This window comes from Prionailurus viverrinus, unplaced genomic scaffold (assembly GCF_022837055.1).
Source record: "Prionailurus viverrinus isolate Anna unplaced genomic scaffold, UM_Priviv_1.0 scaffold_40, whole genome shotgun sequence".
In the NCBI taxonomy this organism is placed as follows: Eukaryota; Metazoa; Chordata; class Mammalia; order Carnivora; family Felidae; genus Prionailurus; species Prionailurus viverrinus.
Window position 1 is genome coordinate 3,570,440 of NW_025927608.1, and position 15,494 is coordinate 3,585,933.

Genomic DNA, 15,494 nt, shown 5'->3' on the forward strand with positions numbered 1-15,494 from the left:
CACCACGTCCCCTCCAGCGACGAACGAGACTTTCTGCTCCTCCGCGTTCTCACCGGCACGGGGTGTCGTCAGGGGCTCCGGATTTGGCTGTTCTGTGCTCCTTCTGCAACTTCCCGTGAACTTACAATCATTCCAAAATAAGAACATTTAAAACTCAAAACTGCAGAAGAACAATTTGACTATGCTACCTCCGTGCTGGCTTCCCGCCTCACTTGTGCATAAAGAACGTAGTCTCACCGTGACCCAGACGGTCTCCTGAGCTGTCCCGCTAGCCCCCCTGCTCACTGGCACACCTATCGTTCTATTCCGATGTTCCCCAAACGTGCCCTGAAACTCTGCCTCAGGGCCTTTGCACTTGCTCTTCCAGCTGGAACGTTCCTGCGCAAATGCCATCTCATCAGTGAGCCTATCCTTGAACCCAGCCCCACTAATTCCTGTCTCACTCCATTACCGCACACCCCACGTGACCTGTCTTCACCGCACCATCGCGACCTGACCTCACACGTATTTACTGGGTCGTCTGTGTCGAGACTGTTCTGGAGAACGTAAACTTCGCGAGGGCAGGAAGTTTGTTTCCATGTTATTACCTCCCCAGCGCGTAGCAGTGCACAGCACATAGATGTTCAATAAGTGGTCACCGAATCGATTACTCAATTGACTGGGACTGTTGTCCTTATGGTTACGAGTTGCCCCCTGAATCTCTCCCAGTCTGTCTTGGGTTCTCCTTAAAGCACGCAAACGGGTTTTACCGTGCGACAATCTAGACATCCGTGCAGCGGGACTCCCTTCTTTCTCCTTCTGGACATTGTATCATAAGTAGGAGGACCCCCTCCCAAGCCAAGGCTTCAAGTGTTTGCCTCTCTGGAAACTGCTGGGCAGGAAGCAGGAAGCAGAGAGGAGCTGCTTCTTGTCTCAAAGCTGTGAGCATCACTTCCTTTTCACGTTTGTTTTTATCCTCACGGTACCCCTTTGCCAACCCTTCCGTTCCCAAGTCTGCCGGTAACCGGGGGCTCTGGTGGTGTTTCTGACGGGCCACAGCTTGCACACGCCGCGCAGACTGTGCGAGATCTTGGCTCTGTGAGCCGGGCAACGCTTTACCTTCAAATAGGGGAGTTTACCCCCCTACCTGTGTCTGCGTGTCAGAAACACTTGAGGTTAGTTCTTTTACGCTGGTTTCACAGCTTGTATCTCTGCTTCAAAATCTTTGTAGAGGCAATGACTTCCTTGTTTTTAATATGTTAATGACACGTTTGGTCACAATTTTTATCTGCCCCATGCCAACATTGTTGGTGTTTTCCATTTTCAGTCTGTTTTCCCCAGTGTTTCTTCCCTTTTATCCTGTATCCTTGGATAGACCCAGGGCTTGTCAACCCAGGCACCCCTGGCATTTTGGGGTCCACGGCTTTGCTGTGGAGGCTGCCTTTGCACTGCTGGATGCATGTTCAGTGGCATCCTGGACCCCCGCCCCCGGATGCCTCCTCCCCACTTGTGACAACCAAAAGTACGTCCAGACACTGCCAAGGGGGCAGCCCCCAAGTGTCCCCCCAGGGTCACGGTTCTCCCCGTCGAGAACCACTGGCATCGATCACGAGCTCCTGCCTCTGGTTGCTCATCCCTGAGACAGAAGGACACAAGCCTCTCGCGTGGAGATGAGCCCGTGCTGGGGCAGGCATGACGTCCCGTCGGCGTGTGGCGAGGGAGCAGGAGCCAACGAGCGTCCACAACCCTCTTCTCCAGCCCCCTGGGCACGGCGGGTGGCGCTCCACACGGGGTGCACCACTCTCCTCCATCCGCCTGGCGAGGGGGAGCCAGTGACCCTCCCAAAGCCTGTCCCTAAAAGCCCTCCGAGGGTGAAGCCCAACCCTCTCTTACGGTGGCCTAGACTGTTCTGCTGGCCCTCACCTGCCTCTCCCTCCTCACTGCCCCTCGTGCACCTGTGTCCCCGCCCCCGCGCTCTGGCCAGCCCAAGTCCTGGCTTCCCCGAGCCATGGCCTGCCTCGAGCCTGGACCCCTGTCATCACGCGGCTCAGTGAATCCGTGGATGCACGAATGAGTGACTTTTCTAATGTGTGTTTATACTTGAGAGAGACACGGGGGGGGGGGAGGGGCAGAAAAAGCGGGAGACACAGAATCCGAAGCAGGATCCAGGCTCTGAGCCGTCAGCACAGAGCCCGATGCGGGGCTCGAACCCAGAAACTGTGAGATCATGACCTGAGCCGAAGTCGGACACTCAACCGACTGAGCCCCCCAGGCGCCCCAATGTTTATTTACTTATTTACTTGAGAGAGACAGAGACAGAGACAGAGACAGAGACAGAGCGGGGAAGGGGCAGAGAGAGAAGAAGACACAGAATCTGAAACAGGCTCCAGGCTCCAAGCTGTCGGCACAGAGCCAGATGCAGGGCTCGAAGTCATGAACCTCAGATCATGAGCTGAAATCGGACACATAACAATGAGTCACCCAGGCGCCCCAGGATTTGCTTTCTTACTGATGTCATTCTGCCTCCACCTCCTCCTCCTCCACCTCCTCCTCCTCCTCCTCCTCCTCCACCTCCTCCTCGACCTCCACCTCCTCCTCCACCTCCTTCTCCTCCTCCTCCTCCTCCTCCTCCTCCTCCTCCACCTCCTCTGCCTTCTCCTCCTCCACCTCCTCCTCCTCCACCTCCTCCTCCATCTCCTCCTCTTCCACCTCCTCCTCCTCCTCCTCCTCCTCCTCTACTTCCTCCTCCTCCTCCACCTCCTCTACCTTCTGCTCCTCCACCTCCTCCTCCTCCTCCCGCCTTCTCCTCTTCCTCTGCCTCCACCTCCTCCACATCCACGTCCTCCTCCTCCATCAACTCCTCCTCCTCCTCCACCTCCTCCCACACCTCCAGCTGCACCCAAGCTACTCTCTGATGTGACCATTCGCCGCAGCAAACGTGCATCATCCCAGTTTCAAGTGGGAGAATTGAAAAGTGCCTTCGCTGGGAGGTTCTGAACGGAGGTTCTGCAGAGACACGTTTCCTTGTGCTGAGAACCAGCCCAGCCCTCAGAGCCAAGGTGAGCCTTACTGGCGTTTCCATCCTGACCTCTTGTGGTCATTCCTCATATCGCGGCAGGCCTCAGAAAAGGAAACGCCCTGCGTGTTTCCGGGAAAAGTCATCAAGGAACTAAACACAGCAGTTGGAGCAGCGCTGACTGGGAACAGTGTGCGTTCACGCCACTTCCCTTCGGGGACTTCACTCTCACCGCAGACGGAAGACCTCCAGCCCAGCAGTGGGTCACCCTGAGTGGCCGCACACGGCCAGGGGCGGCTGGACCGGGGGTCCCGCCCGACTCCACGCCCGGTGCCCGGTACCTTGCTCACCGGGCTGAAGGGTGACTGTGCCTCTGCTCGAGCCCGACACCCGTCCTCCCCCGCCCGCAGACGTCAGGCTCTTTGTTCCCGGGCTCTGACTCGGGCCTGGGTTTCCACCACAGACCCCTGGGCCTCAGACCAAATACCACCTCTGGCTCTCCTGGTTTCGCCGGCTTGCATCTGGCAGACGCAGGGACTTCTCAGCGTCCGTAAGCGTGAGAGCCAGTTCTCACGGCAAACCTACGGAAAGTCCCGTCGTGTCTGTGTCTCCGTTTCTCAAACACATACAGTCTGGGAGAAACGTCCCCCCCTCGGTGGCACCACATTCACAAAGGACAGAATCAGCAGCTCCAGCCTGAGCCACATTCCCCTGCGACCCTTCCTCACCCCCGACCAACTACTCCTTCATCCAAAGCTTTCACCAGGAATGGGTTTTACCAAGCCATTTATCTTTCAGAGCCTCTTGAGAGAAGTAAAGAGCATCCCTCAGTTTACTCGTACTGGCCGGACGGCTTTGGGAAAACCTGAGTAAATGATCCGTGCCTCAGTTCCCCCACTGTAAAACAGGAACGTGGAGAGTCCCCGCGTCAGAAAGCCATTTGGAGAGCTAAATGAGGGACACACACCAAGCGTCTCCCACTTGGGTTTGCTCACGGGAAGAGCGGAGAGTGATTCCTTCCACGGTGGCCGTGATTAGGATTATTTCCTAAATCCCCAGCCGCGTTAGAACAAAGGATCCAGGAGCGCCGTGTCGGGACCCAGGGTCAAGACCAAGTACCAGAACAAGAGGTTCCTGGTGCTCTGATCGCTTGGGGAACCACAAGGGGCTCGGCAGCTGAGCCTGGACCCGGGGACGGAGGCGGACGCGTGCACGTGTCACTGTGTCACGATTACGCGTCACTCTCCTGTTGGGGGACACTTGGCCTGAACGGGGTTTTGCCAGATGCCGGGGTTGTAACCTCCTCGTCTGCTGCGTATTTTCCTGGCAAGTTTTTTTCGTCCTTTTTTGAATGTCCGCGTCTCTCCGTCTGTTAAAGGAAATGTACTTGGAGCTCACGCTTTTGTCTGAGAGTTTCTGTTTAATCGGTTACATGTCCTTCTATCTTATTTTTTACTTTTTTTAAATTTACACCCAAATTAGTTAGCATATAGCGCAACAACGATTTCAGGAGTAGATTCCTTAGTGACCCCCCCCACCACGGCGTGTCGCGTGGCTTCGTGCGACCCTCGGGCCCTGTTTGCCCGGCCTGCGCGCTCAGGCTCCCCGGGCCTGGGAACGTGCACGACCAGAAGCCAAGGCCAGGCCCTGGTCGGCGTCTTCCCGGAGAGTCGAGGAGGGAGGAGGGCGCCCCGGACGCAGAATCGCAGCGCAGAGCAGGACCTGACAGGTTGTTCACACGGCACTTTAACCCCCCGCCCCGGGTACTAGCGGGGACACGGCAGGGAAGAGGGGACGCCCGGGGGCAGCTGGAACCCGTCTCCATCAGCCGCTCGCCAGTCGGGTCTGCCGTGCCCTCGCCCCACAGGCTCGCCGTTCAGGCCGCTGGTCCCGGCTTCCTGACCTCCGGGGGGCCCTGGTGGCCTCGGGCCGACAGGCAGGACAGGCGGGCACGGGGCCTTGGTCCGTCCTCCAAGTCCCCTCGTCAGTGCCGGCCCGGCCCCGGCCCCTTCCCGCTCCTCCACACGCTGTTCCACCTCCCCGAGGTCGCGGGCACAGAACGCTTCCTCGGATGCTCGCGCCCTGCCTGCTTCCGTAGTCCCTGCAGGCCGCGTCTGGAGGATGGCCGCTCGCCAGGTCACCGCCCTGAAGAGGGCACGGGATGGGTCAGCCTACTCTTACACACAGGCCCGTACATGCGTACCACGCACGTGCTTACACGCACGCAAACTAAGACACACACCGTGCACACGCACACACGTATCGCACGCACACACACACGCACACGCTCCCCTGTTGTGCAGCCTCCAGCTGCCGGTCCGAGTGCAACACACCCAGCGCGTCCGTGAGCGCTGGCTGTAAAACGCACAAACCGAGGATCGCTTCACACATGCAGTCCCCCCACCCCAGGGTCGCACCCGCCTGAGAACCAGTCCTGTTAAGATGAGCTGCCCTGTGTGGCCAATTAGAGAGACTACAGTTAATACTTCAACTGCCTAAAACATGACAAGTCAAGAATGAAAAGGACACGCAGCTCACATAGATGCTCTGCGAGGGCAAGCCACGGGAGAAGCCAGACACCCTTCTGAAGGCTGTCCGGCAGAGCTGGGACCCCTGTCCCCCAGCCCCCTCACCTACCTGGGCCTCCTTCCCTCCGCAAGGGACACGACTAGCAAGAGACGTGACTTGTTAAAACAAACGTGGTCTCGCACTCCAAGAGGGAGCGTGAACAGCGTGGTCTGTGGGCGCCCCCGAGAGTCGCGGCAGCAGCGGCCTCCTCTCCAGCAGGCCAGGTGCCCTCTGGGAATTCACACGCGGGGCACTTCCTCCTGTAGCCCCTGGGTCTCTCACACGAACCCCCGGACACACAGAAGCTTCCTAGAAAGCGGAATGGCCCCGTCTGTGCTCTGCCGCCCTCGCTGGCCTCAGGCAGGCAACCGTTTCCCATCAAGTTTTGCAAGGCTTGTCCGTGACCGGCAGAATCAAGGACCCGTCACATGAGCACAGCACCCGGGCAGGGACATCCGGTGACAAGCCACTGCAAGCTGCTGAACGTCCGCCCCGCAAGGAACGCCGCGAACGGCTGGCTGTACGTTTTCACATTTAGATTTTGACGTTCGAAGCCTCTCAGGTACCATTACGTCTGGTTTATTTACTCGTCTTGTTGGAGAGAGTGACGAAAGAGGGAATCGGCAGGTCTGAGCCCAGCGCTGCGCGGGGCACATTCACTCACGTGGTCTCACGCGGGGCTGGAAGACACACACGCACGCCTCCACCTGCAGACCCACCTACACGGTCGGAGGGCGGCGGCCTCTTCCCGGGCTGCCCGCCCCGGGGCTTCCGTGTATCCAGAGCTCTGTTCTGACCCTCACTTCGCGGAATCTGCAACACCTGTCATTTCCTTCCTCCCCACCTCTGTCCTGCTTTAAGTTGAGCGGGGCATTAATTTTTTAAATAAGGGAGAGGAAATGCCATCAGGGACATAGGCACAGATAAGCAGTATTTATCTTTCAACTAAGCTAAGTAAGCCTCACGGAGCTTCGTTTCCACGTGACGTGTTCCAGTGCACCTCGCCCACGACGCGTTCACACCTGCCAGACGGCGCGGGCTTCGGATTTCTTGGTAGAGGTACTTTAAGGCAAACATCGGATCTTCCTTCGAGAGCTATTACGGAGACAGGTGATCAGTAATGCATTAACTTCTTACCAACAGGCAATGCTATACATTCAGTAACGAATAACGTATTAAGACCTCAGTACGTGGCAGGCGCTATTCTAGGGACCAAGGACACGGCATGGAGTTTACATGTAGTGGCGTAAGAAGGACAACAAGCAGACAAGTACATGTATGCGTCAGTGGTGACAAAACTAGCTCCGAAGAAAAGCAGGGACAGGGAGACGAGGAGGCCAGGGCAGGTGAGAGGCTGCCATCTCGAATGGAGTCGTTAGGGTAGATCTTGCTGCTAATGTGACATCTAGCCAAAAGGAGGCCATGCAGGTGTCAGAGAGATGGTGTTCTAATTGGAAACGGCATGTGCAAAGGCCCTGGGGCAGAGGCAAGGCCCAGTGTGTGATAGGAACAGCAAGGAGACCTGGGTGGAGTGAGAGAGGGGAGCAGGGCAGCCGGTACGCCGATGATGCGGGATCTCCCGGCCCACAGCGAGGACTCTGCCGTGACCCGAGTGACCTGTGGAGCCATGGGCAGGTGGTGACCCAGAATGACACGGTCTGACTTGGGTTTTAAGCAGACGCCGTGGCTGCTGAAATGGCACGTAGCACAGCCACTCCCCGTCTTCTCCCTGTTCTCGGCCCCTCTGTCCGGACCACATGATGACGCTGCTTCCTCAGTGACCTCCCGAGTCTGAGGCAACAAAGTAACCAAGTCCCTAGTCGCTGCTTCCGCTCGCCTGGGAGATTTACCTGCGGTCTGCGCACGCCTGCACACAGACCCCGCACACCCCGCGAGGGCAGCCTTGCTCCATCACGCCCTCTGCACGGGCGCCCACAGCCCCCATTCGTCTGTAAGCTGCTTCAGGGCAAAGAAATACAGGCACAGGTCTCCACGGTGCTCAGGCTTCGTTTTTATTAAACCACGTGCTGCCTCCGGGGAGATACAGCCGACCGAGGGCACCGGCCACCGGTTTCCTCCCGCTTCCACGGCGGGCACCTCTACTCACCCGGGACGGGAAATTTCTGCAAAGCCGCCCGCCCCGGGGCCCGGCTTCTCCAGGCACAGACAGCTCCACAGAGGGAAGCAGACTAAAGAGCCCCTTCTTCCGCACAGAGGCCTGGACACACACGGGCCGGATGACCCGGGCACCATGGGGCAGAGGGAGCGCCCGGAGCCGCCCCAGGAGCCTCCTCTGGTCAGACGCGGCTCACTTCCTGTGGCCCTGCACAGCGGCCAGTCTCAGCCTGACCACTCGCTCTTCTCGGTGTCGCACACGTAACGCAGTCAGATGCGTCCCCGTCACCGGGCTCTGTGGGCGCCGGCCGCCGGGACACCGGGAACGGGCACCTGGGAGCTCGGTGCCCCCCCCCTCCGACCGCCCCTCCCCGGGCGGCTCTGCCTCCGGCCCAGCAGGAGCCCGTGACCTAGGAGGGCAGCTCCGGGCTGGGGGCGGGGCACAGGGACTAGGAGTGTGCCACCCGGGGGGCGGGCCGCTTCTCCGTGAAGAAGCTTTTCAGCAGCAGCACCTGGCTGAAACTGACCAGGAACAGGGCGACGGTCTCGCCGACAGACCAGTACGAGACCCGGCTGTTCAGCTCCTCCGCCCGCGCCCGGTCCTGGGCCTCGCGGAGCCGGTAATGCGTCTGGGAGTCAATCACCGTCTTCAGGGCCTCGTGGATGGTCACACAGGCCGACTCCATCTGGGCGGGAGGAGAAGAGCAGTCACGTTCTAACCCCGAGAGGAGCGTGCAATCCGCACACGGCCCACGCTGACACCCGGGCCACGTCCCCTGAGCCGCCGGCACCCGAGGCTCCGATTAGGAGGTGGCGGAGTCAGGAGCGGAGCCCGCGTGTCTGAGTCCCGAGCCTAGGCCTTCGAACGCAGCCCTGGGTCTCACCTAACATTCGGGACAGTGGCGGGCGGGGACCGCCACCCCGCTGGTAGGAGGCCTGACTGACCGCTGGCCCCGCACACAGATGAGAAAACTGAGGCTCCAAGAGGCCGTGTGACCTGCCCGAGGTCAGAGACGCGAGTCACAGTCGTGGGGGCCTGTTCCTGTACACACACAGGCACGGGAAGACACCCCTCTCGTGTATGCACACACACCCAACCGCACACATGAACGCGCACGCTTACACACACACGCTCACGTGGGACCCCCTTCACCCGGCTCCACGTACTGAGGCAGAACCTTGAATCCCTTCCCCCTCCCCCACACCTGCCCGACTCCCACGACACGATGAGCTGTGACTAGGTCACACGGCACGGCCACCCTCACGCCACAGCCACCACCCCAGCACCTGACCTGACCACAGGAGCCGCTGAAAGGGAGCAGAGCTCCAGCTGCCACCCTAGAGGACACAGGCACGTGCGGGGACCGGAGGAGGTCTCTGGGGGCCGGGGCACAACAGCCGACAAGGACCCGAACCCGCCAACAGTCTGGCGAGCGCGGAAGCTGATCCCCGGCCTCACCCCAACCCAGCCTGGGGACCCGCATGGCCCGGACCGCCCGCCTGCGGCACTGAGGTGCACGTGGTCCGCTTCGGACACTCGGTTACGCCACGAAGGGAGTCACAAGCCCGCGGTGGTCATGAGGCTCACTCACAGGTGACCTAGGACACGCATTTATCCAAAACCTAGAAGATTCTATCCCAACAAGGCCAGAGAAGCTCGCAACACGTCCCGGAGACACCTGCTTCGGTCCCCAAAGCGCAGAGGTGAACTGTCCACACCGTGAGCGCAGGAAGGGAGGGGAGACCGAGCCACGGAGCCACCGCCTGACTGAGCCCCAACACCCACCCTTGTGTCACATATGGAACTGTTTCCGGGAGGCAAATAGGAGACTGTGGCCAAAAAGCAACATCGCCCTTAGTTGCCTCACGGGCTGTTCACTCCGGGCCACGGCAGGGGCCACACCAGGCCACGCGAGGGAGGACGAGGCCTCCTTTCGGCCCCGGAGTTTCCAAGGCCACATATCGTGTCCACCCGATGACTGGTCTGCCGCCAGGGCTACGGTTTCCTGTGGACACGCGGGCGGCTGCTGTCACCCGGGTCCATGGGAAGAGCTGCAAAGTGCCACCCAGACAGGAAACGACAGGGTCACTGCCACCCAGGTGGAATTAGGGGAGCTCCACAGGGCAGCAGTTCAAAGGGCAGAATCCAGGGTAACAAACCCACTTTCTCGGGGACACCCGCACACCCTGTCATCTCGGGCTGGCGCCCGGCGTCGTCACCTGCCTCACACTTGGTAGGCGGCTCGTACCTACAGGCGTCAGACGCTGAGAAGCGGCCACCTGATCCTGGAAGGGCTCCTGACACCAAGGAGTTCCTTGATGTGTCAACCGGCTCCAAATGCCAGCCACAAGAGGACCACCAGGGGCACAGACCTCTGCCGGACACACGGCGGCATTCGTAGGCGCTGAAACCCCCCACCCCCGCCCCAGCTCTTCAGGTGACACTTCTGGAGCTCACAAAGGCGCGTCCACCATCACAGAATGAACAGAGGATAAGGGCTAGGAAGGGCTAGGAAGGAGGCCGCGGCATGGGGTCAGGCTACTCTGCAAGCCTGTGTCCAGGCCAAATCACGACACGGCATTTCTGGAAGCCTCTCTAGTCCAGCTGCACTGGTCACTGTGGTTCTGCGGGCAAGACAGGGCAGAGCGGCGGACAGACGAGGGCACCGAGGGCCCCGCCACAAGCAGGTTCGGGTTGTCCTTGAGATCAGCGGGGGCCGGGGATGCACACGTAGGCATGCGCACCTGTGGGACCTGCACACGCACACACACTCACTATGCATGCACACACAGACTTTGCCTTTAAGCACGAGCAAAGGGCCCACGTGGGTTTCCGGGCTAGAATTCCACCCTCTACGCTTCGGTCCGTCCCATGCTCATTCAGAGACTCGGAGCGGGCGCTCCCTGGGCCCTGGGCCTGGCTGGGGGGCTCAGCAGTGCAGGTCGGCAGGTGCAGGCTCCTCCCAGGGCCCAGAATCACTGGAAAAGGAGGGAGGGAAGAGGAAGAGAGACAGGGAGGACCCTGAAGTCACAGGTGCAGAGGCCCGAGGCAGAGGACACGTCGGGTCCGCCGTGCGAGGCGCCACGTCGGAGGCCGCGTCCCACCCACAGGCCAGAGACAGCACCGCGGTTCTGAGAAGAGGGCGGCGGTGGCTTCACAGGAAGGTCTCAGATCAGGTCCCAGAGGGTAAAGCAGCAACGGGCGGGAACGTAGCTCTCCCAGCATCAAGGCCACGGGGACCCAGAGGCAACACAGTACATGATGCACACACCCCCCCGAAGCACCTCCTGCCCAGAAAGGCACATTACGTCCCCATCACTGGGACCCTCGCCTGTGCCAGTGCACAGCCCGTGACCACGAGCTTTCCGTTAGGAAACCCGTCCAGCCTGCTTCCTACCCTGCGGAATCCCTTCTGCTTCCAAGAACCCTGTTTTCTCAGGGCCCTGGGCCCCCTGGGCTGGAGTGTGGCTTCGCCCTGGCTGGTTCCCTGGCTGGAATCCGGGAGCCTCCCGGGGTTTCCAGTCACTGCTGTCTTGTGACAGTTGCTCCCTGGAGACACCCCGATCCGTCCCCCTCCTGGGACCATCCCCTTCCTCTGCTGCCACACCAGCGTCTCACCCTGTCTGTCCCGCCTGGCGATGCTCCTGTCTTCAGCCTGCAACCACCAGCAAGGTCCCCCAGCCTGTCCACGGGGCCCCCACGGACAGGAGCACTCGGGTCCTTACAGACTTCAAGAGCTCGGAGCCAGGGAAGCACGAGCTGGCCTCAGAGCAGAGGTGGGAGAACCTTTAATCCTCCCTGGAACACCAGTGAGTGGCCCGGGGCCTCTGACCTCCGCTGGAAAACCTTCAGCCTCTGCTGGGATCTGCCTGGACTCTCAGGAAGTTCGGCCGCCCCAGGGGCACCCTCCCGGCCCCTGCCCTCTCCTGGGAGCCTGGTCAGGCTGGGACCCAAGCTGGAGACAAGTCCCCGTGGCCTTAGCCCCGGCCTGGACCTTGGTCACTCTGGATCCCGCTCTTCCATCAGAGTTTGGATTCGGGGGCCAGAAAACATGGCCTCTGGCCCACCGCTGTGCTGGAAGAGGTGGGGGGGGGGGGGGGGGAGGCAGAGGGTGTGAGAAAAGAGCCAGGGCCAATGGGGGATCCAAGCCACGCCAAGAAAACAAGGTCTGGGGAGGGACGTGCACCTGCCGGCCCCTCCCGAGAGCCGTCCCTTAAACCACAGCTCTGACCGCAGCGCCCCGTGGCTAACTGACATGGCCACACATCTCAGCCTGCTGCCAGCTGGTACCAGCACACAGGAAATGCCCACCACACAGGAGCCAGGCTCTCAGGTGTAGACACAGACAGACGGTGCTCAAGGCTGGGGGTGGGGGCAGGCGGGGTGGTCAGAGGTACCAGGGGAAGGGACCCCCTCTGGAGGCTGGGCAGCAGAAAACAGGAGATCTGGCCACGCAGAAGGGGGTGTGTAATCAGTTTCCTGCAAGAAAACCAAATCTAATTCTAAGCCTCCAGGAAAGGATTTCTCGATCGCAGTGACCACCATTAAGCCTTTTCTCTACCCGATCTGTCTTCCACCGGTTAGAGGGGGAGACCTTCGGCTCCGCTTCCAGAGTTACCACATCGTCAGCACGGAGGCTGTTTCGTCGGTGAGCCACAGAACTCCCAAGAGTACGGGCTGTGAGACCTCCCACCCAGGACACGCCACAGGTCACGAGGCCAGGCTCAGACCCAGGGCCGTCTGGCGGAACCTGCCACGCGTGGCCACTGGCCACCTGTGACTGCTGGGCCCCGGAAATGTGGCTACGCAGCCAACGAGGAAACGAGTTTTTAATTTCATTTTAATAAACTTACGTTGCAACAGCCGTACGTGGTCAGGCCACACCCCGGACTGGGTGGCGGTAACCCCCATCTGCTCAGGGAGGGCAGACGAACCCACGGTCAGAGCCACAGAGGAAGGGAGCGGGTGACCACGTGACCACCGAGAGGCCGCCCAGAAGGCGACCTGGCCCCGCTGGAGACTTAGACGCTCTGGTTTTGGATCAGGAGCAGCGCAGCCCCGACGGTCAATCCTGTCTTGCGGGGTCCCCTGGGCCCCGCCACGCAGTCATGCGGCAAGTCTGTGCCACACGCCACGACTGGGGGCAGGGGATACCAGGGTAAAGGGCACGGGTTGCTGGGCGGGCCTCGGGAAGCCGAGAGCCTGCACTGCGCGTGAGGGGCAGGAGGGAGACTGACGAAGGAGCCTGGGCTCAGTCTGTCACTGGCCCCGAGAGCCCACGCATGACCATCTATCCCCGATTCTCTTCCAGAATGTGTGGGGCCCTGGCCGCGAGTCCGCTGCCCAAGCAGACTGTCTCTGCCAGCCCTCCCGGCATCCAGGGGGCCGCGGGACACCTGGCAACGACGGGCTGAGCAGAAGTGCGGCGAGTGACTCCCGGGCCGGGGGTCTGAAGAAGCAGGCGGGGCGGGACTTCCAGAGGGAAGTCTGCTCAGAGCCCAGAGGAATGGAGCAGGGAGCCCACCAGACAGCACCCTGGATTCCTACGTCAGTCCCTGCAGGAAAGCTCTCCACCAACCTAGGTTACCGCTTGAGTGAGAAAAGATCTGCCACAGGGTTAAGCCACCGATACGTGGCTGTCGCAGCTCACGTGGCCCTGACAACACACCGTACGAAGCAGGCGTTCGGTCTTGATGACGCACACACACTGTACATGCAGGGGTGGCGGGGGGGGGGCAGGCATGGACGCCTCCCAAGCAACGCCGTTTGAAAGGCCGGTGGGAACACGGAAATTCCAGAGGATCCGGCGAAACAACGCAGAGGGAGAGCACAAGGGGGACCGTGTCCTTTAGGACTGAGCGCAGGAGGAGGTGAGGCCAACACAGAGCCACGCAGGCCGGGAGCTGGGGGCGGGGCGACTGAGTGCCGGCCAGGACCCGAGGGGAGGAGGAATGGGCTGAAGGCGGAGCCCGGCCCGCGGCCGCCGACGTCCACTCACCTGGGTGAGGGCCGTGACCCTGTTCCCCATGTCTGGGAGGATGGGGGGCTCGTCGCCCACTTGGAAGTCAAAGTAGACGGTCTTGTGAGAGAAGGTGGAGAACTCATTGCTGAAGCAAAACTGATAAACGCCCTTGACCTCGGCCCGGTGCGTGAAGCTGTCGTACCGCTTCTTGGTTTCCCTGTAGATGGTCTTTCCCAGGGGGTCCTCCACGTAGCAGTCCACGTCATAGTGGCCTCCGGTAATGACCTGACAACCAGAGAGACACCCACCGTCTGCTTTACCAGTGGGGCAACCAGCGCACGTGCAATGCCGACCGGCCACCGTGAACTTCCTAGAACAGGTGCCGGGATGCTCTCGGTCGTCCTGGGGACGACGCTGAGGTTGGGAGAGGTTAAGTAAATCCGCCATGGCCACACTGCTAGAAAGGGACAGGGCTAAGATTTGAATGCCCGTCTGCCCGACTTCCCAAGGTTTTGTGCTGCAAGGGCACAATGAGCTTAATCCTTCCTCTTTTACAGAAGAGGAAACTGAGGCTCTGAGATCAAGTAAATTGCCAGACGGGTCTAGTGAATGTTAATATTATTACTGATCAAACGCAAAAAGCAAATACAGATTAGAGTGCTCATAGACCCGGTGGCCATCAGAGGTGGGAGGGTCCTTGGGAATGACACAGTTCAAACTCTCTATAAACATAAGAGTGACAAGATGGGCATTGGGCAAAATCACACAGGTGGTCATCGGCTATAACCAACGTCCATCGAGGGACACAGTCAGCGGCCTACATCTACTTCCAAAGTTCTTCTTTGGGCAGATGGGAGGATTTCCTTTATAAGTGGTCGGCCCCCTGCTGCTGGAGGTGCCGAAATCAAGGTGACCATCTCTGACAGGGCATTTCTGCCCTAGCAGTGACCAGACCACCTCCCAGGCCCCTCCAGCCTCATAATGACCGGTTTTTAGTGATTGTACGGGGGAGGGGGGGGGTGCTGTTAACCCAGACACAATTTGCATGTTGTCCACAGAGATGTCAAAGTGGCCATACCAGCGACCCAGAGGCCATCCCACACCATGTTGTCCCCAGGCACAAGCCTCCTGCAGTGGCTCTGGCCAGAGAGGACCCATGAAGGGCCTGCCTCACTCCTGCTTGCTCACGCCACCTCATCCCGGGAATGCCTGGGAGCAGGTGTCCACGGGCAGGTGGCCGTCTGGGGAGGATTCCCACTGGCACCCCAACCCCAGATCTGCCCACTAAACCTCCGGGGCAGATCCCTCACCCGAGACCAGTCCCCACCCGTGCGCCGGGCGGTCTGTGGGAGGAGGCGGGAGTGCAGGAGCGGCAGCATATGGCCACAACAGGACTGCTTGCTGGTAAACACTGCGCATTGTCCCCACCCCTGCGCTCACCCCGCCTCCGCCTGTAAACCCTGGAGAAGCGGGGAGTACGACCACGAACCCACCTCCCGCCCCCACTGCCGTGCTGGAGTACACGCGGGACGAGGCGGGCCGGGAGCGCTGCCTCCCGGCCCGCCCGCAGTGCCGCCCGTGGGGGCGCGGCCTCACCTGGTAGTCCAGGGAGAACTTGGCGCCCCGCTCCACGTCCTCGTGGAAGCACTGCTTGGCGCTGTCGGGCAGCTCGAAGGTGAGCTCGGCGCCCCGCGGCCGCTCGGCCCGGAGCAGGAGCAGCAGCAGCAGCAGCAGCAGCGGTGGCGACGGCGGGGAGCCGGGACGCGCGCCCGCGGGGCCCATGGCGCTCCGGTCCGGTCCCGGCCGGGGCGGCGGCTGCCGGGCGCTGGGCGCGGACGTGGCGCCCAGGCGGC

General features: G+C 60.8%; 1 protein-coding gene across 1 annotated transcript; it reads right to left on the reverse strand.

Moving 5' to 3' along the window:
• Positions 1-7,554: 7,554 nt before the first annotated feature.
• Positions 7,555-15,494, reverse strand: TMED3 (transmembrane p24 trafficking protein 3). Its single transcript, XM_047846819.1, has 3 exons — positions 15,238-15,494; positions 13,678-13,926; positions 7,555-8,364 (listed from the first exon to the last, which is right to left on the reverse strand). The coding sequence occupies exons 1-3, from the start codon at positions 15,421-15,423 to the stop codon at positions 8,128-8,130; spliced, it is 672 nt and encodes a 223-aa protein (XP_047702775.1). The 5' UTR covers positions 15,424-15,494; the 3' UTR covers positions 7,555-8,127.